The following is a 21121-nucleotide window of genomic DNA, read 5'->3' as shown; positions in this document are numbered from 1 at the left end:
TGAAAGGTGCCTAAAATATTGAACACAAATACTTTAATTAAATTACAGTTTAGACAACGTTGTGAAGTTCTGAGACTGGCCAGACGAACTATGTCAGACGTAAAGCTGAGGCCCAATTCTGTCATGTGATAGATTTTAGGTCAGTAGCTTTAACTAAAAGCCTCTTTTCCCAAGGGAAAATGCAGCTCAGTTACACTATTACCTAACACTATTTTGACTGCTGGTGCCAGGGATTTCCCTGGTGTTGGGAGTGTGTGAAGGAAAGAAACTATGCTGAATGTGCAGAACACCATCCAGTTTAGAAACAATACAGTCAGCTCTGAACAGCACAAGCATTTGTTTTGAGTACTCAAAGTCTGGGATCTTAGTGAAGACACACTCTGAAAATCTGCCACTACTGTGGATAAACGTATTGGTTGTAAAAGCAAATGGGCACATCATCCCTAATGTTACAACTTATGAAAAACACAGACAAATAAAATAAAAAAAAAATAAAAAATTGACAGGAAACAAACAAATAGGCTTGTCCTGGCAGCATAATGTGTATAGAAAAGCGCCCACCTGTCGTTCCTCCTCTCAATGCTATAGAGGCAGATGGAGCAGTCAGCTCTAAACAGGATGACCATGTCTCTGAAGACGTTGAGCAGCAGAGTGTCTGAGTGCAGCTTAGTGACCGAGGCAAAGGCGTTATCCAGGTTGGATGAGCGTTGATACAGCCTCAACTAGTGTCAAGAGAGGGACCACAGAGAGAGAGAGACGTCGCAATGAGACTGATGCAACTAAAATCATGTGATGATGGAGGCGTGAGTGGTGCTTCGGTCTCACCTGCTCTTGCTGGTCTATAAAATTGTAGCAGGCCACCACCACAAAGTCGTTCCACCAAGCCAGACCTCCCGTCACCGTCATGTTCTGCTCCTACACACAAAAGCAAACACACATTATTATTCACCTGGACACAAAAAACACACAACTGGAAATATTTTTCAAATATAACTTTATCTTTATCACATGACTAATATTTTGCCAGCCTATAAATATGTCACTATGAATTCTAGCCTGGGATAGAGAAGCTAGCTGTGCAGAGTTTTTTTAAGGTAATTGGAGATATATCATTCAGGACAAAATAAAAATTAGTATTGTCCTGAAGTTAACACTTTCCAGTCAACAGTTGTTCATTGGTAATTGCACTAATGCCGTTCAGAGAGGGTCATATTTTGATTCTTGTCCTCCAGTTCACGGCATCACATACCTGAGTGATATTTCCAAACAGCTTCCATTTCCTTGTATATAAGGAGTAGTGTGCAAAGCCCCGCCTCCCTGCTACAGCCATGCACTGGCCTGCTGTGTCTATGGCTGCAAACTGTACACACACACACACACGTCCAAAATGCAGACAATGTTGTAATTTCATTCAATTGTTAACACAAACTACAAATACACACAGAAAACTAAACACAGGGTTGACAGTTAATATTCACCATCAGTTTCCTGCCATACTCTCATCTTTTTCTCTAGCTCACATGCCTTGTAGCACAATAATTCTGCCTATGTACACACACTTGTGATGGCAGCATAATTAGTCAATTTTGAAAACATTATTGCTGCTGTAAATGTCGCAGGTTTTACAGTCTGAGTACACATGTGGCCTGGGTGAAACGATAACTGTAATTAATGTTTGTTTTAACCCGTTTGTGTTACCAGATGTCTACATGTTTCACACACAATTTAACACACATTTCTGTGACTAACAACTTCCCTGACACTTCACTTGGTGCACCGGGTAGCCAACTCACACACACACACACACAAACTTACCCGTATAGGCCAGTTGCTCTCTAGGTATGTGCTGTGAATCTGGAGGAAAACAAAAAGAAATAAAGTGTAAATAAAGCCTCTGTTGGTGATTTTATAATGGTGGCCTGAGGCTGCAATTCTGTGGTAGCATGCTTGTGCCATACTTAGACATCTGATCCCAAGAAGTAATTCAAGAATCTCATCAAGGCAGCAATCAGCTCTTAATTTGTTTTCACCATTGCATAAATCCCACCTAACCAGGTGTGATGACTGCGCTTCCTCACCTGGACCACGTGCCAGTGCTTGTGTCCCAGTAAAGTGCTGAGTCCCTGAGAGAGAGCGGAGTCGGGGTTGGGGGGGTGATGCAGCGGGCTGCCGTCACATGGGTGTAAGTGTGTGTGCGGGTGTGAGTCAGAGGTGCTGTGGACCTGCGTGGGGTCACCACAGGTCAGGTAGAGGCGATCTTCACCATGGAGTAACACCTGCTCCTGGTTACTCTGCACAGCCGAGAGAGCAACAAACAGAGCATGAAAGTTTAGTGTGTGTGTGTGTGTGTGTGTGTGTGTGTGTGTGTGTGTGTGTGTGTGTGTGTGTGTGTGTGTGTATGTGTGTGTACAAAATCGATATTATGTTTTGATCGTTCCTCTCACCGTGCAGGGGTTGACTGTGAGGGCACTCTTGATGAAGTGGAACTGCAGTATGCCGGCCTGCAGGGAGGATTGAGGGGGTTCAACCATCTCCACCTCCTCCTGCTCTTCCTGCCTCCTCCTCTCTTGCTTGTTAGGGAGCACCCATAGGTGGTAACCCTCTGCTCCCCAGCTCTGGAAAGGGCAGAGTGCAAAATTCAGTATGAACAATGGCGAAAGAAAACACATTGTACATGTAATGGACAAACTTTTATTCCCATTAAAATAATGAAAAAAAAAACAAACAAAGCATACCAATATGCAGGAAAATAATATTAATATGCAAAACATGCAATGACGAAAAAACTCATTACTCTAATTGGACAAGATGGAATTAATTAATGGTGCTCAGGCTCAGGCTGTGTTACTTCTGTTCCATTTCAATGAACAGCTATTTGCTTGTAAATAACACGGTTGAGTGGGAAATGAATTTTAACCACAAAACATAACCACTACCCTACCACCTGTTTTAACTCTGGTTTACTGTCATTATTTCTTTATCATTTCAATTCGTTTGATGATCTTTGAGGCCTTGAATGTCTTCAATATGCTTGACAAATCAAAAGTTTTATTTAAATTTTTTACATTAAGACACAGACAGTGGGACAGTATTAAAGCTCCACTAACCATGGAGCTGATTTTAATGGGGTCCTTTTTGGTACCATCGGAACGATACCTGAGGGGAGGACACAAAAATACAAAAAGAATTTTAAAACATGAAACAAGAAATAAAGGTTAATATGAAATGCATATGCATTAAAACGTGTGTGTGTGTGTGTGTGTGTCCACCCACGCAAAATCCTCTCCAAGAGTGCAGATGAGGTGAGCTCCAAAGACACTCCACAGCGATAAGCCACCGCACTCCCATGTAACCATGGCAACGCTGTAGTCAGGTGACCAACAGATGAGCTTGACTGGACCCGTCTTGTTATAGATGTCTGAACAGGTAAAGAAATCAGAGAAGTCAGGAGAGTTCAGAACACACAAGTTATTGCTGCATTGTTAAAAATACAAATTGAATGCTTTTGCCAAGGTTGTATTTGAGGCATTGAATCAATTGATATTTTGCTCTTCTTTGTGATGGTTTAGCTTCAATCGTGAAACACTCCTCTCCTCTCACACACATTGCAGTTAGTGTCCAAGAATTTAAGCAGTGAAGGAGAGCACTGTGTGTATTATCTCTCTGTGTATGAGACTATGTCGGTGCTCCTATCTAATTGCTAATATCTTCACCGTATAGACAGTGGAGAGACCAGGGTTTCTGCAAGGTTCACCATGTTACATTTAAAACTTTTAAAGAACTTGGATTTAATACCTGTTTCACAGTCATACTGGCTAAAATAGGAAATTACAATGTAAACCCAGTGGAAACGATGCATCTTAGAACGATTTATTATGAAGATTTTTATTGTATTTTTTTTATATCAAATAGTTTTTATTACTTCCCAGCGGTATATAACCATAATTCCTAATGATATAACCATTGCATGGATGGATATAATAACCAATTAAATATATATATAAATATATTAAATAATTAATTCAATCCACTTACTGAATGAACTCTGAAATAAAAAGTGGATTGTGCTCACACAAGGCTGTTCAATCCTTTGTTGAAACAATCCCACTTTTAGTTTGTAAAGCTAAAATTGCAGATAAATATTGGATACAAATACATTTAATGACTAGCATTACTGGAAAAAACACTCTTAAGTCTTGAGGTTTTGAGGAAACTTAATGAAAGTGCTTTTTGCAGATTCCTTGGAAACAAATAGATTCAGTGATGGTCAAACGTGGCAGCTACAACCACTAGGTGGAGCTATGGCTTTAAATCCCATTATGGAAGTCTGGCTAAAACAGATGTGAACTAAGATGTATACCCAAGAGGCAGACAGCTGAAGGAATGCAAGTTATCTCAAAGAGGAATTTGTGTAGGGGTGAGACAGACAAAGAGAGGAGGGAGACAAAAAGGGTGAAGACAGAGATACATATGGGTGATACCTGGATAGTGTTTTGGTGTGAGCTCCAGTTTGTGGGAGAGCTGCATGGATCCTGTTGTGGTGTCTATCATGTAGACCAGTACTGAGCCGCTGTAATGAGAACAAACACACTTTAACAGCTACAGTGCAAGTGACCGGTGGCTGTAATTTGACACAACACCTCTGAGCTACATTTCTGTGCTGTGAACTACTCCCAGCACTTGACTGCACACTCATTTGGACACGCATGCATGCACATACCCCTAAACCAACAACACAAGCTCTAGGTATTTATTTGTACTGTGTGTGACTGCAGAGGCTTAAATATACTTTCTTCAGCTGCTGCCTACTGATATGTTAGTTAAACTCATTCACTAAGCTCATTTAGTGGCAGAAATCACAGCAAAGAGTAACCAGCACTTTCATTTGGAAGTTTAATTTCAAAGGTGTACGGATAATAATGTTCAAAAGTCTCAAGTTCAAAACTGTAGCACAGAGTGCGCATGTTGTTTCAATAAGGAACAAAACAAACTAAAAAACAACAAAAAAAAAGATGAACAGGAAGAGCGTGGAGCAGCGAGGAAGAGAGATTCCTGCCAAGCTGGCAGATTGCACAATCCATGAGGAGTTTCTCACAAGCATACACTAGGTAGCCTCTGCAAACACAAACTGACAGATTCTCACAGTGGACACACACACCACATGGACAACAATCAATCTCTGTAACACACTTATGCAAACAAACACACCCCAATGTTTACTTCCCAACACTATATTGTAAAGATACAGACAGACAGTTGCACAGAAACGTACCTGGCGCAGCCAAAAGCCATCAGTCTGTACTTGTTGTTGACAGCCACACAGGTGCCATCAGTGACGTCTGCGGCCCAGACGCCCTGCAGCTGCTGGACAGACACACACACACACACACACACACACACACACACACACACACACACACACACACACACACACACACTTTATGAATTACGAGTAAACGATTGGGTGTATGATGTCAGTTGGAGGTCAGCAGAATGAGTTTTCAACTTTTGTGGCCATTAAACACATTTTACATTAAGTCTAAATGAAACACACATTATTAGCACACTGCTTGATCACAATTTTAACTTAACATTGATATCTGGACACATTCATATCTTAATGATGACCTCAACACCCACTTTCCAGTTTCAAGAACATAATTTCGAGCCAAGATTTCAGAACAACTTGTTAATGCTGAGAAAAAAAAAACCCTACAGATTCAGCCATCGCTGCTTAAATCAAGCCAAGATAAAGTAACAGCTCCAGGCCCTGTACTGAGTCATAGTCTCCCGACATAAATAAAAAATATTGTGCAGCCTTATTTATAAAATATGAGAAACTGTTGACTTGAACAAGTTGCATCACCAGATAAAGTATTTTTTTTCTCTGGAAATGGTCCTGTCTCTTTTCTTCGGGAACACTGAAGTAACTGGTGCTGCTGTCATTAAATCAATCTTTACTGAGACCAGAGAGGGCATCTGTACCCTGAGATACCCTGAAACATGGCTATGCAGCAGGTTCTATTACCTACACAAAAGCCCAGCACAACATTCAATTTCTTTGCAGAAACAAAAAGCTTGGTTATCATTAGAAAACAGAACATTTGTTATTCTCTCAGGGATTTGCTTGATTAAAAAAGGTCTCTGGGGTTTTTGTGGGGTCATAATGTCATACGCTCATTTGCATAGTAACATAAGCCAAGGCTTTTATCAGCTTTTCAATGCAAAAATGATCATACATTTTTTTCATATTCTGGGTTCGCTCCCTGCGTTTACCCTTTAGGAAACTGTGTGTGCATGTTTAACAAAGGTGGGTGAGAGTCCTTACGTCTGCAGTGATGGTGTTGCTGAGCGGTGTGATGAAGCCCAGACGTCCGTCACTCAGAACCACAGCGAATCCATCCAGGGTCACACAATACTCCATACAACGGATATACACTCCCTCCAGGTCCAGAGAGGGACCACCTACACACACACACGCACACACACGCGCACGCACAAAGTTTGAAGTATTCAATGCAACAAAGAGGCTGAATCAGGAACTGCAGTTAATGACGGGCTTTTGGAATGACAAAGTTGTTCATCTTATATTGAAATCTTCATAATTTATTTCCTAACAATAGTAAGTGGTTTGCAGTCAACTAGAATCAGTTCTGGTGTCTTCTCCTGTGTTTAGCTGTGTGCACGTGTCTAACCTCGAGCAGACTGCAGGTCTAGTGAGAAGGGGATTGTAGTGAGGCAGATAGCCTTGCGTCCATTGCTGCCTATCCCATCCCAGTGCAGAACATGGAGGTAGCCGTCTGCTGTACACACCAGTAAGTCCTCCTGGAGGGACTGCAGACTGGTGGGAACAAGAAGAAACACACACATGTGCATTTTGATTCAAAAGAAGAAAAAAATAAAGTGGAATAAGTAGGAAAAGAAGCTTTAAAAACAACAGGGGCGGTATGTAGGAAGGGTGTGAACAAGATAACAAACAGAAGAGTGTTAGAAAACAGTGGACTAGTCATCATCCAGCTGTGCCCTCTGAGTGAAGCCTGAAGGTTTTACTGGTCAGATGTGATGAGGCCACATAGCTGACAGTGCCAAGTCTTACTGTCTTCTAACACACAACAGAACAAACTGTGTCTGTGTGTGTGTGTGTGTGTGTGTGTGTGTGTGTGTGTGTGTATAGCGCTTCATTGTCTTCCAAAAAGTGTGAGAGGCCAAGGACTAATGATGACACAATGGGACAGCCGAGAGAAGAAAAGCAGACGTCAGAAAGGAGAGACACACAGATAGACAAAGAGTGTAAAGCACAGTGGAGGAGGCAACTACTTTTTACGGCAGTTTCACAGCAGGGGACACCCACTCATCTCCTGCAACCGTCAAGCTGTGCCTGTGAAATACTGACAGAGCGCTCTCCTTCAGCTGACTACCCTATAATCTACCCTAGTGCAGACGGATGAGGAGATGTGACGGATGAACACAGGGGCATGAAGGACGCTCACAATACAACCACGAGATGAACAAAAAATATGAACAAAAAGAAAGTTGAGCAGAAAGCTGGTGGCGTGACAGTTCTTGTCATTCAGCAAACAAAGACGTCAAGTTATACGATGTGGGGGAGACAACAGGGAAAGTGAAAAACAAGAGGAAAGAAACTAAATAGGAACCGAAACTAGCAAAGACTGAAACCACCATAAAGCACAAAAACAAGAAAACAGCAGACACTGGCTCTTATCCAACAGATTTTAGATAAATGTTGTTCCTTGGCTTTGATTATTTCTTCTCATCAATTGTATTATAATTTGAGAACTATGCCATTTAAACAATTGCAAGCTTCTATGGTAACAATGAACGAGGGATCTCCTGGTGGGTTTTTTTCCACAGTGCGCATTTAGCTTATTATAGGCCTTTATGGAATTTGGATGATTTGCTAAGAAAAACTTGCGATGCTGTGAAAGCGGTGTGAGACCTTTGTGATTTAACAGGGTGCAGAAAGGTGTTTTTTTGACAAAAGCACAATGTGTTACAACGGGCAAAAGACTGGAAATAGATCTGCCTTTCTACAGCATCGGTGATACTGACTTCAACATTATGAAATGCTTTAATCAGGATGATAGCAATGTTGCAGATCGACTTGCGAGCAAACGTAGTCAGGTTATGTCATAACTGAATTATGTTTAATGAGCTTGGCGGCTTATGGGTCTCATTAAACTGATGACCTAGACTGACGTACAGTGATGAAAATTTTGTTCTAAAGACTAAAAATTAGTTAAAAAATTGTTCGAGGTTGATTTGAATCCTTGATGCTCCAGATTCACGTACATTTCTCTGCAGGACTCTGTGTTTACGTCTAACAGGGTAGAGAAGCATATCTTCTCACTGCACCTCAGCCATCTCTAACTGCCAATGCTGACTTCCCATGAGACAAAGAAGAGAATTTTTCAAGCCATTACTCTGAGCCAAACGCCCTCCACAGAGACGCAAAGTGCAGGTCACAAGTAGAAGCTACAACAATGGTGGAATTTCTTTAAATACCCACTGGGGAGCAGAACAAAAACAATGTAAATGCAGTTCAAATCCCGAGGTCAGTGTAGGCTACAGGCTTTAAATCTACAGCACAAAATGTATTAGGATTACACATATATTTTGTTTTGACTTGTGTAGCTTTCAGAGCCTTTAATGGAAGAATTTCTATTAAAGAGAGAAACATCGTGTATATGAAAATGTAAACAAAACAATAACATTCTCTTGAATTACAGTACACAGTGAGCATTACTTTTGATGGTTTCAGTATGTGTGCACGTGAACTTGATGACACATGCAAGATCAACAGTGAGGGTGAGGTGGAGGCAGACGCAACAGGAAGAAACACACTGAACCAGAGCGAGACAAAGGACAATAGTAGAGCATTTACCTGGTGATGGGAGCCTCCAGATCCACAGGCTTCTTCATCTCTAAAGACAGAGCGGGGGCACATTGCTCCTCCTTATAACCTGGGGTCACCTTCACACGAGGACTTCCCCTGTGCAAACACATTAATACAAATACATTTATTAGTTTTACTGACGTGTGAAGAGAAGTGCCGAACACCCAAAAAATGCAACTCATAGGGCTGAAAAAAGCTTGCTTGATATGCCCAGACTTGCCCAAACTTTGCTGGTATGCTGTCTAGGAATGTGAGAGGCACACATCCACACATACACACACACACACACACACACACACACAAACACACACACACTGCAGACACAAAGGCATACAGGCACACGACATTGGATGCTTGAATGATACAAAGGAACTGAACACAGTAAGGCCTGCAGAGAGGCTATTTTTCATGGTTTGGACACCCTTTGTTTTAAGGGAGAACTTCATGCTGCAGTGTGAAAGGGGATTTTAGACAACAGCATGCTTCCTAATTTGTTCAGCCATACACAAAGTGAGGTCCATAAATAAAATGGCCTGCACAGAGCCCTGACCTCAACCCCATAAACACCTTTGGGATGGACTGCAGCGCCAACAGTGCTCAACCTCAATACACTTAATCCCTGCAGCCAGGCTCCAATCCACATATGGGTGTAGTCTCGGGGTGGTCCACATAGGTCACATTAATAATGCTGTGATAACTGCTGCAGCAATTAGCCTCTAAAATTTCACTACCTGCTTTTCTCTCACACACTACCTAAGAGGATTTAGTAGTAAAGCGCTCTTGTATTACTTCTGGCATTGTTTTCCAGCTGCGCTGACGGACAGCTGCCAGCTGATGAGACTACTCTGGCTTCCCACTCTGGGTGTAATGAGGAACTTGACACTTTCTTCAAAGTGCAAAAAAAATAACCCAAAGGGTAAAAAAAAAAAAAGAAAAAAAAAAGTAGCTGGAGCTTAATATTTGTCAAAATTCATTCCTGTGTTTGTTTATAACGGAAATGTCATTATGATTTCTCATTAGCAGTAATAAGAGTAGCAAGAAATTAGGATATCTGCCGTTTCAACTGATTGATGTAAACAACAAATAAATAAAGAGTGTTGCTCAGTAGCTGTGTTTTGTACATGCAACATTCAACCACCTGTTGATACAGGTAACATAACATTCATAATAACGATGGTTTAATGGCTCTTTTAGGGACACGTGATTTGATGATGGTGTGGCGTCCCTGAAAGCTACAGCTTGGCCCCTTTCACTCGGCTCACTTTACATAGGCATGTGTGCATGAATGTGTGTGTCAGTCTGTGTGTGTGCGGCACTCACTTTGGATAGACAGGCTCATAGAGGTACTTGTCATCCCCTCCACCCAGCACATCAAACAGGAGGATGTAGCCTTTGGCAGTCTGAAAAAAGAGAGAAAAGATGTGTCACTAAAAGAACAGATCAGTTTATTTACTCTCCAACTATCCTATTATCGCACAGGGAGATGGAAAGAGAAGTGTAAGACACTGAGATACTGTGAAAATGAATAGGTATTAGACTGGGAATTTAAAAGTAAAATTAAATTTTATCATTTAAATGTCATCACAAACTTGCAAATGCTTTCACTTCCTTTTCAGGCAGCCAAGGAGAAAAATAATGACGGGACTGGAGGGAAGGAAAGGGGTTTATCAGAAAATATAAACATGATCTGCAGAGTAGAGAGGGAGACTGAAAAACAGCACTGTTAAAAGAATCATGTGAACATGTTATACAGTAAGCTATCTGCACATATATGACCAACACAACCCCAGATGCATTTGTAGATGTAGGTCTAAACTGCTGTTACTGTTTCTTTACTTAGTGATAGGTGTTGGACTAAAGCTTTGGGTCTAAAACAACAGTCACTGCTCCCCTGTAACTGGTTGATATTTGCTGGACTCAGTTTTGGCTGCTTCATATCGATGGGGCAGTGCGTCCTTGTTAAAACAGGACCTTTGATCATGCTGGTTATCTCAAGAAAACAAAATCCCACACATATACTATTCAATGTAAAGTTGCCTGATTTGGCAAAGTCCATCTGAATCCCATGACAAATATTTTGTCTAACATTATTTTTACTAGCCAAAGCTCATCAGCAAGGAGTCTTGATCAGTATTTTAGGGTATTTCATGCTCAGTTTGTTTTCTATGTCTCCTATGTATTAACCTATAAAGGATAATATTTGCAACACAACCACTGTCACAGACAAAACATTTGTATTCACAGGGAATGTTGCTTGACATTTTCCTGCACTGCATGGGCCTGAACAGGCTGAGCTGCCTATTCATTACTTCTGAAAACTGAATTTACTTAGGCTAAAAAACTGCATTTAAATAAGTCTATTTAGCCTGTTATTATGTACTGCATCAACCCCTTGACTATATATGCAGGTACACACTGCTGCTTTTACTGATAATGATGCTCAAAAACAAATTTGTCAGCATCTAAAAAAAGCTGAAACACACACGCTCCAGGCTCCATTCTGTGGAGACGCTCACACTATCTATAATGTCAAAATAATAGTTAAGTACAATATTTGCATGCTGATATTGCAGGAGGACTTTTTCCACAAGTACACACACACACACACACACACACACACACACACACACACGGTGCTGTCAGGGAAACTGCTGAAATTGAGCCTGTAGACTGAAACATGACACGAAACCTGATCTGGACTCAGACTCCAATGTCAGCAATAACGTCCCACGGTTTTGCAACGGCTGTGCATAAAAACACTTCTGTCATGTAACAGAACCACCTAGAACCAGAGTGAGTTCGACACACAAACCATGATTCGACTATTGACAATGTTTTATTCAGTTGGGCTTCACTGTATGCCGTTGTTTTGCTCATATTTTGTGGCAGCGCACTGAAGTAACCCTTGACTTTTCTAGTGCGGTGACAGCGCTGCTGGTACCAGGCCAACACATCACCACAGCAATGAGAGAACCCAAGTCAGGGAGAGGATAAAGCCAGCAGCAACATGAAGCTTGACTAGAAAAGAGCAACCGCAGCCAGAGACGAGAGAGGGAGCCAAGACTGAGGCCTGCTAAATCCATCAGCGGCCTTGGAGCTCCACAAAGCTGCTGATGCACACAAAGACAAAAACTGCTAAACAACACTCGAACAGGCATAAAATCTACTTCAGAAAGACAAGAATTTGTCAGCAACTGAAGAAGTTTGTCTTATTGGGTTTTTTTTTTTAAATTCACACAGAGATCATTTATTGGGGTAATTTGAATACTGATAATGATAATAACACAACAATAAAGTTAACTGGTGTTGTGGTCATTCCCATGAATCATGTAATAGTTGCGGCACAGTATTAGAAGCTTTGTCTCCAACACAGAAATTTTATGCAAACATTACAGTTCACATATTTGTTGAGGCAGACAGCGATGATAGGGTCAACATACAAGTCAAACATCAGCCACACGGGCCCAGATGTGGCGCAGTGACGCGTTAAATTAACTTCCCGTCGTATGAAGTTTCTATGCTTCACAAACAAAAAGATTTCCATGTTATTGCTTAACTACTCGACACGATGACAGTGATACACTGCACACTTGTAGATAAAACCACCACTTTCAAAAGACAATATTTACTCAAAGTGAAAAACACTCTGCAAACATGTAATGCATCCTTGACACAAACCTCAACCTCCTCTCAAGAGCGACCTACAAGTTGTTTGCAGAGATATGCGCATTCATGATTTAATACACCCTGTGTGATACACGCCTCACATCAGCTACAGGCATTACACTTCTCCATGAAAACACTGATACTTTGATTCAGTCCTTTGGTTGACATTTAAGATAACGCAGGAAACACTGGATTGGTAACATACTAAAAATTACAGGACTTTTGCTTATCAAGTGATAACGTACTAAACGACCATGTGTTGAGTGGTTTGGTCTGAGGAACAATTATATCATAAACAAGGTTGCTACTGATTACAAGCTCTACTTGATTTCCCATGCATCAGTTTCTATAAAGAGTCTGATTTGTTGGGTAAGTGAATCAAAGTGAGATTAGTGGACTGGAGAGGTCACTGTTACACTGTTTGTTGAAATAAGCCATTGTGCATTGAGGTAACAGCGATACTACAACCACCTCATTCTCATGTTCGCACTATATATAGTTAATATGATCACAGTAGGACACAGTCTCATTACAATGACCTAGTTCAATATTACAGCCCAATATGCTCATGCAGTCCACATATTAACAATAACAAGCACTCGAGGAGTGCAGACCTCCATCAAGGCAGAGCATTTCCCTGGATTTGTTATTTCAACAACAAGAAAAGTTTAGAATATTTAAACTGCAGCTGTTTCCAGAGCTGCACCAAAACAGACACAAAAGTCAATGGGACATTTATAGACACACAAAAACTCTCACACATGAATACCTATTTTTTTCCATGGCTTGACTGCCAACCATCATCACAGGGGGGTGGGGGGTGGGGTGGGGCAGAAATCAAGCCGTAAAAGAAACTGCATATAGGCAAGCAGAAACTCTGTATCTAGCATATAACCAGTTAAAAGTTGGGAGGAAAATTCACTTCATAACTCTGAAGTCCTTTCAATGTGAAGTCTTCAATCCCCGGAGCCCCCCCGCTGAGCTGAGCCCATATACTCACACATCCCAACAAGGCTTCCCTCCCAGAGGAGGGGCCGTGTGGGCTCAGAGAGGAAATGTGAGTGTGACTAGCAAACTACTGTACTTCAAAAGCATGTCAATTACAGGAGGCAGGGAATCTCAGTGGAGTATCAAAGATGGGAGGGGGAGGGGCGGGAAAACTATTTGGCAACCTAGGGAAAACTTCAGTGGTGTCTCCCACTCTCAACATCTCCTGCCTTTCATGTCTAGTTTGATCACACCACATACATGAAAGCATTTACACGCCCATTCATCTTTTCATGAGGCTATGATTAGCTTTACTTCAACTCATCTTCTCAGATAAGTGTAAAACAGTGGATGAAAGAGAAGAAAGATAAAGAGAGAAGGCCACTGTCGAGACGCATCCCATATCTCCGGGACTCTTGGTGATCCTGGGACGTTCACACATGCAGAGATAATGACGCAAGAAGAGGCAGGACGGTTGTTCATTGTCAACTGAAGCCCAATAAAACACGCAGGCAGTGAGATTCAAAAAGGGCCCAGCACTGAGGAAGTTGAAAAACTTTTCTCTTTCTGTCCTCTGACAAACGGGAACTGCAGCTCCTAAACCAGATGGTGGCACACTCAAGAGTCTTTCATGAGTCTGCAAAATAGGATGCATCCACAAATGCCAAGACCGGGCTCAATTTCTACTGCAGATACAGAACCGCAATGCCAATCAGAGGCCCCGCTTTACAAAAGATACAAACAAGCCTCTCTCTCGCTTCCTCATACTGGCAACATCAGAAAACAACTACCTGACTGAACCCATATATTAAAAATATGTCATTTGTGGTAAACAAGCCAAAGTAACCTGATTCTTTAAATGTAATCAATAAACCCTTTCCTACACCATGCTACTCACTTATAGCCTTGGTTAAGATGGTGAGGGGCAGGGGAGATATGTGACTAGAGTCTTAATGTATGTACATGTGGGTTTCAGATTACTGCAGTAGATGAAAATATATTTAATAATGTCCTGCTTTAACCTGGGTTCTCCTAATAACTTGTGGGCACTTATACATATCCAATAATTAGAATATGAGAGGCACATAATAGAGTGATACTGTAATTATGGGATTCAAGACAGGGCCTTAGCTCTTGTCACGTAACACTTCTTCCACTTCAGTTTGCACTTTAACACTATTTAAACCAACTATCAGGATTTGATGCTGCATTTGACAGAGGGGAACATTAAAGGACCGACTTTATGCTGCTGTAAATCACAAACAAATAGAAATGAAGAGGAAAACGCTGACTGGTGGTAACTACTCTAGTTCGGGCTGGCAAGTAGAATGAAAGACTTTGAAAGTCTTTCAAAGTAGAGAAAGAGGCAAGTCATCAGAAAACTATACATAGTGTAATAGAGTACTGAAGCCTTCCTTCTGGCATGTTTAAACAAGCTGCAGACTTCCACACACAGGGGCATGTGGATTTATCTGCGGTGGTTCCCTGAAGCTGAGTGCACTTTTAAACAAAGTGTGATCGCTCACACTATTCACAGACGTTAGTGGAACCCAGTGGCTGTCACTGAAAAACATATTGGGCAGAAAAGCATGCAACATTCCTGACTGAACGAATACCCCATGTGTTTTTGCTGTGGGATAGTAGCTACCAGCATGGACTGCTAACAAGTATAAGTAAGCAAGCATGCAGTGGCAGAGCAAAGATGTGTGATGTGCATCTGTAACTGCAGTCCTACTGAAAGTGGTCTGAAAGCACACAGCTGTCAGGTAGTCTTGGCTTAAGAATGATAAGACAGCTGATACGCCTCATTACCATCAATTTATGTTTCTTCTTCTTTATGTTTCTCAAATTAAATTATATTACAGAAAAAGAAGACCTAGTAGTAATGCATATATTGGATTTGGTTTAGACCAGAAATAAAAAGTCAGAATACAGAAAACTGCAAGTCTTGGTCACTGTAAAAAGTCTTTGGTGAAAACACTTTCCTGAGTGCTGCTGTGTGAGTCTAAAAACAGAGACGGAACATTTTGGCCTCGGATAGATCCCAAAACACACAAGAAGAGCTAAATACTAAAAACTATTTCCCCTGTTTAAAGATTTTCATCCTGTCTTGACTCCTGCCACACAAAAATGTCCATCCCTCTCACTCTTTCAATTGCTTTTACTCTCTCTTGTACTCTGTCTCAGACACACACACTTAGCTAAAGATAGTCCTAGCCACGGTTTAGGAGGGTGATTACGTTAGCCTCAAGGTCTGCAGGGTGTGTGAGCAGCCAAACATCTGGGAAACAGCTGGTAAGGACTACTGCCTGGGCAACGCCGAACTTTATTGTTTTGCAGTCCCGGCTTCTTCAAGTCTGCTCACCGTATAAATTAAACTACAATACTAATGAGGGTGAGAAAAGTTATGGGTTCTTGGAGATGGAAAAAAAAAATGAAGCTAGTACAGACATGTACTTTATATGTCATCCAGACCTTGTGTGTGCTTGGACAGAAAAACAACTTAGGTTCTTTTTAACGTGTGAAATTGCCGGAGCATTAATGGAGTCAATTTCACATGTGAAACGGGCATCATCCTGTGAGTGAGGATGACTGTACGACAGCGTGAATGGTCTGCTCCACAGAACTAGTGGCACCTCTCCTGCTGGTGTGTGCTTGTGCCCAGTGATGACCTTTTTATTTGGTGGTGATTAAGATATGTTTACAAGTGGCGTATTAATATGAATTCACTCCACAAATCATGACATATTTCTCTTCTTTACATGATGCTACTTTAGCTGCTTTGAACAATAAAAAGGTATAAATATTGCTAATGATGTCAATGACCCTGATATTATTTGGTAATGATCGAAACCAAATTTTGTGGTATCACCCACTTCTAATGGCTGAGCAGAGTAGAAGTGGTTGGGGCTGTGGTAAGTTTGGGGTCAGATTTAGGTAAGGGGAAATATATTGACACAACACTGATTGCAGGCTTAGCTGCTTTACTTCAGTGCAGCTCAGTAGAAGTTACAGGCGAAGAAAATGCAACTCAAATTTAAAAAACAAAACTTTAAGTCACTGGAGTTAGAAGAATAGTTGCTAGTCAGTAGATCTCACAATGACTTTTACTTCTATTGAGTGTTATGAGACTGGAGTCAAACTTAACAAAGCATTTCCTGTTTGACAGTAAGTGCAAGTCGTGGAAAGAACCCAAAGAAAGAAAAGTAAAAACACAGCACAAGAGAAGGACATCCTCCCAAAGGGCAAATCAAATTTGATGAAATGAAATGATTAAAGTTGAGACAATCGTCAGGGACTAATGATCATGAGGGCATGAAAGCTTCCTTACAGTTAAGGTTGCGGCTCACATTTAGCCAGCAACACTGTTGGTATTGAAGAGGGATTTCTGTTGTAAAAGACACACAGTTTGTGGTTGTGACAGCGGTATTTTGACACATTTTTTGTCACACAAGCAAAGAGTAACTCCACTCCTACCCGCATGAACTTTGAATACTTTTCAGAGTCAGAACCAAACTCTGTTTGTGGTACCCGGGTGAGTGAGTGAACAAGTATGCCCCGGTATTTTTGGTATCTCCTGCACCCGCTCCCTGTTGTGTTTGGCTGGGTGGGCCTGGGACTGGGCCTGACTTATTGCTTTCCCAGACGCATTCACAGCATTCACTCATGTGTACTTTGGCACCACTACAAGAGGGAGGGATGATTGGACTGAGAGAGAGGCAGAAATAGAGGCCAAGAGGTTATCCCACTTATATTTTCTAATAAATGATGTAACCTTCACTACTTTAAATCAATCTGCCATTTTTTTGTTGACATGAACCAGCAGTCAAAGCATTTACACGACACCATTAGAGACCTCTGAGAATAGCATTGCCCACTGAAAATTTCCGTCCATTGTTTTTCCAACAGCCTTCATTTCCAGGGCATTCTCTGGACTTTTGAAAACCTTTCTGACCGAGGCACAAATACTGTATATTAATACTCTTTTTTTATTTTATTTTAATAATACTTGAATCGAAACATTTATTTCATACTGATGTTGTCCTTTTGCACAAAGAGGCCTGTACGTGTTGCGGCCCCTTTAACAACGTTAACAACATTATTTTCAACAGAATGGCTTCAAGGACAAGTGGTAGTGTTTTGGGACAAACATGTACTGCTGCCTGACACACTGACTTGTAAACAGCATCTTGTGCCCTTGACAGGATTTCCTGCCAGTGTTTACAAAAAATTATCTCTGTTGAGGTTTTTGATGAAATACTTAATAAGCATAACTAAGCTACATTACACTGAACTGCTCAGATACAGGCTTGCAAGAAGTAATGTATAGCCCTGTTTCTAATTACTTAATATAAAAAATAGCCATACGCTAAATTTCCAAATGTAAATATAAGAAAAACTCTGACCCAGCACATTGTAGGTGTGGAAACAAGAAGTCAAATAACATGGTGTGTTCATGGAGAAGCTGCTAAACCACAGAGCACAAACATTTGTACAATAATATTATGGTCCCACAATATGAAAAGACAGATTATCCCACTAAATAGACAGACATGATTATATGAGGAAAACCCAGCATTAGTTATGGTATTAATCATGGCTAATTTATTATTCTCAGACACGTGCTGTATTTTCATACACGATCGAACAGGTTTTACAGGAACATAGACTCTAATAGAGGTGTGTTCATTCAAACTTTCTTAATAACACTTATAGAGTCCCGGCAGCTCGCAGAGTCCCAATACAAAACAAAAAGCAAACACAAAGCAGTATACGCTAACGATTCTAATTAATCAATTCTCTTTGTGCGGTTTGTTTTGATGCCGTCTGCTGCTGTTCTGTTTGTTGGCAGTTGTCCTATGTGTCGCGGGTCACATGGCCTTTGGAAGCTGACTGAGTCATCTGCTGACTCGGGCACTTGCCTTGTGTGAGATTACTAAATGAGACACTTCCTCCACACAGTTAACTTGGCTGCTGCTGGGTGCTCAGCATAACAATCATGAGTAATGGTAACAAGAACGGAAAATGTCAGAGGTTGATGCACCATGAAGTTCAGCTGTCCCCAATTTTGCAAAAGGTGGAGTGTCATATTTTTCAGTGCATTACATCACTACACATCTGGCTCTCATTAACACTGCTCGTCTGTGTCAAAGCGCTCTTTCTGAGATATTCTTTATCAAGGCTTTATCAACGCTGTGCTGCTTCTGTTTCGTATGAACGCTAGAACTAAATGATTGTCATTAAGTTAACATTTTATGTGAAACAAAGGCATTAGACCACAAGCAACACCAACCAGTGGAATCAGTGCTTCTATTACTCACATATAAACATAAGCTTTCTGTTTATTTACATGATGATCCTAAGATAAACCGGCGGATTTCATTACCACGTCTCAGGCTCCTTTGTCTCCCTCAACATGTTTGACACAGCAGATGAAGCATCCCCCTGTTCCCTCTCTGAACTCACATTAAGTATTCAAGACAGTAGCTCAACACAGGACTCATTACCAGGGATTACATGTGATAAGAGTGATTTATATTCCACCAAGAAAATAATTAATGTGCCATCCTGAAAATAGCATCTCAGTAAATCCAGCCACGATGCACTCTGCTGCCTTGAGGGACACTCTGCTGCCTGTGGGCATCACAACCTGCTGTCTCTCTATGAACACCACCACTGTTTATACACTAATATTATGAGCAAATAGTGTAGCATTTCCTCTTGACCTCAGTGGAGCCTCTGTTATAAAGACTGGACACAACCAGGTCAGTATAGTTGTCAATGGATAGTGGACTTTCACTTTTCAAAGCAATGTAGGTCTGGACACTCTGCTGGAAAAAAAAAGGTGTAAACATTGACAGCTGATTGAAAATGATAATAGTGGATATTTTACTGCATGCATAAATCTAGTCATACTCATTATTATCTACATTTCATGTTATAGATTTTCAGGAAAAATAGATATGGTCAGGAAACGGAACTGCAATAGATATGATGATCCAACTGGAGGCTGATAGCGGAGGAGAAATCTGGCTAAACTAACATCACTAAGCTTGTGTGGGCTTACATGCTGGTGAGAACATCATCACTTCATCTTCATGGAAATGAGCATGAATTTTTAAGCTTTGTGGGCTGATAATTTACATATTCTTTTGGTTTTGGCTTCATCTCCAGAGTTTACCCAAGGATGGATTTATAACGACAGGAAGGAAGATCCTGGAGGAGAATTTTCATCATCATTTCAACAGGAAAAAAAAAAAGGGGGGGGGGGGAAACTGGCGGTATGTTCCTTTCTCATCATGTTCAGCATTCGGGTAGTTATTCACAAAACACACACAAAAAATGAGGCCCTCTCCATCTCCCAAAAGAGCTGAGGTAGCTAGATCCTTTAGATCCTTTTAGTTCCCAACATAAAGCTCGCCCACAAGCCTGACCTGTTAATAATGAGGTCAAGGTTCAAGGGCAAAGGTGAGTGACGCCCCAACTCACCACCACTTTGTACACCAGAGAGACTATCTGGCTACTTTGACAGTACAGTTATTAACCACAGAACAACAACAGCCTGTTTGAGAGAGAGCTACTGTTTCACTTTGAGTTGATTGACTCACAGTCAGACAGAAAGTACTGGGATCAGCAGAGGACGAATTGTGACACTGATGTAGATAAGAAGCAGAGTGCAACTGAAGCAACTGAGTATTATCATCTTGAAATGTGACAGGCCAGTCTGTTTAGTGACCCTTATTGATTTATCTACAAATTACTGTCATTTGGCAATTTCAGGATGTTCCTGTTGGATCCAATTGGGTTTAACTTTAAGAGCCAACTGTGCACTTTCAGATAGTGCAGTATGTGACCAAATCACGACATTTAGAGCTCATATTGTTTTCTAAGTCGCCAATCTGGCAGCGCTAAACCTGGAGCTACTGGTGGCCTTCTGCGAGATGCACACCTGAAGTGATGACAATGCAAGTCAAAGCGTGTCTAGCTTCAGGTATCGCATTCCTTTTGCAGAGTTCCTAACAGTTTCCTGATTAAAGAGAAGTCCGGTCGGTGTACCTAGTGTTTCCGACTAGTCAGATCATATGACCAGCAATTAATTAATAAGACGCCCATGTGACTATGAGACTAGGAATGGAAAGATTATTTACACTTAATCAGTTACAATTCTCTATCATCTTTATCTATTCATTTTTTTCTTTTTCTTTACTTTCCATTTTCTTTACTGTAACTTTACAGCACCTAAAACTTCTAACCTCACATTATCTTCCCACTGCTGCACATAGTACGATCTGTGTGTGATTGAAAGTGAAGTTGTAACACAATGTAGAGAGCTCTGTAGGGAGAGACTGTGTGTCAGTTCTGCTCTCACTGCCACGGGAATACCTTCCTTGTATCTGGAATTCAGCAGAACAGAAATAAATAGGGCAAACTGCTGTTTAGAGACGTGCAGCTACACTTTCATTTCCCTCTTTAAAGCATTTGTCATGCTCGTTCTACTTTTATGCACTACAGCAACAAGGAAACTGCCGGCGTGCTTTTAAATAGCAGAAGAAT

At 41.1% G+C, this 21121-nt stretch overlaps 1 protein-coding gene across 2 annotated transcripts in view; it reads right to left on the bottom strand.

Annotated features, from left to right (window-relative positions):
• ric1 (RIC1 homolog, RAB6A GEF complex partner 1) overlaps positions 1 to 21121 on the bottom strand; it is a 36170-nt gene that overhangs the window by 7637 nt on the left and 7412 nt on the right. Inside the window, exons 3-16 of one of the 2 annotated variants that reach the window (XM_023419691.2) lie at positions 10235 to 10314; positions 8903 to 9010; positions 6696 to 6841; positions 6329 to 6465; positions 5273 to 5364; positions 4482 to 4570; positions 3274 to 3418; positions 3108 to 3156; positions 2445 to 2615; positions 2079 to 2291; positions 1816 to 1854; positions 1250 to 1360; positions 826 to 915; positions 562 to 722 (exon numbers count right to left, since the gene is read on the bottom strand). In XM_023419691.2, coding sequence (XP_023275459.1) covers positions 562 to 722; positions 826 to 915; positions 1250 to 1360; positions 1816 to 1854; positions 2079 to 2291; positions 2445 to 2615; positions 3108 to 3156; positions 3274 to 3418; positions 4482 to 4570; positions 5273 to 5364; positions 6329 to 6465; positions 6696 to 6841; positions 8903 to 9010; positions 10235 to 10314 — 1631 coding nt within the window. The remainder of the gene's footprint in view (positions 1 to 561; positions 723 to 825; positions 916 to 1249; positions 1361 to 1815; positions 1855 to 2078; positions 2292 to 2444; positions 2616 to 3107; positions 3157 to 3273; positions 3419 to 4481; positions 4571 to 5272; positions 5365 to 6328; positions 6466 to 6695; positions 6842 to 8902; positions 9011 to 10234; positions 10315 to 21121) is intronic. The other variant, XM_023419692.2, reaches the window with a different exon arrangement.

Source organism: Seriola lalandi, unplaced genomic scaffold (assembly GCF_002814215.2).
Source record: "Seriola lalandi dorsalis isolate HSWRI2012SDOR001 ecotype SW California unplaced genomic scaffold, Sedor1 jcf7180002054606, whole genome shotgun sequence".
Classification (NCBI taxonomy): Eukaryota; Metazoa; Chordata; class Actinopteri; order Carangiformes; family Carangidae; genus Seriola; species Seriola lalandi.
The sequence above is the reverse complement of the archived record's forward strand: the minus strand, read 5'-3'. Positions and strand labels throughout refer to the sequence as shown.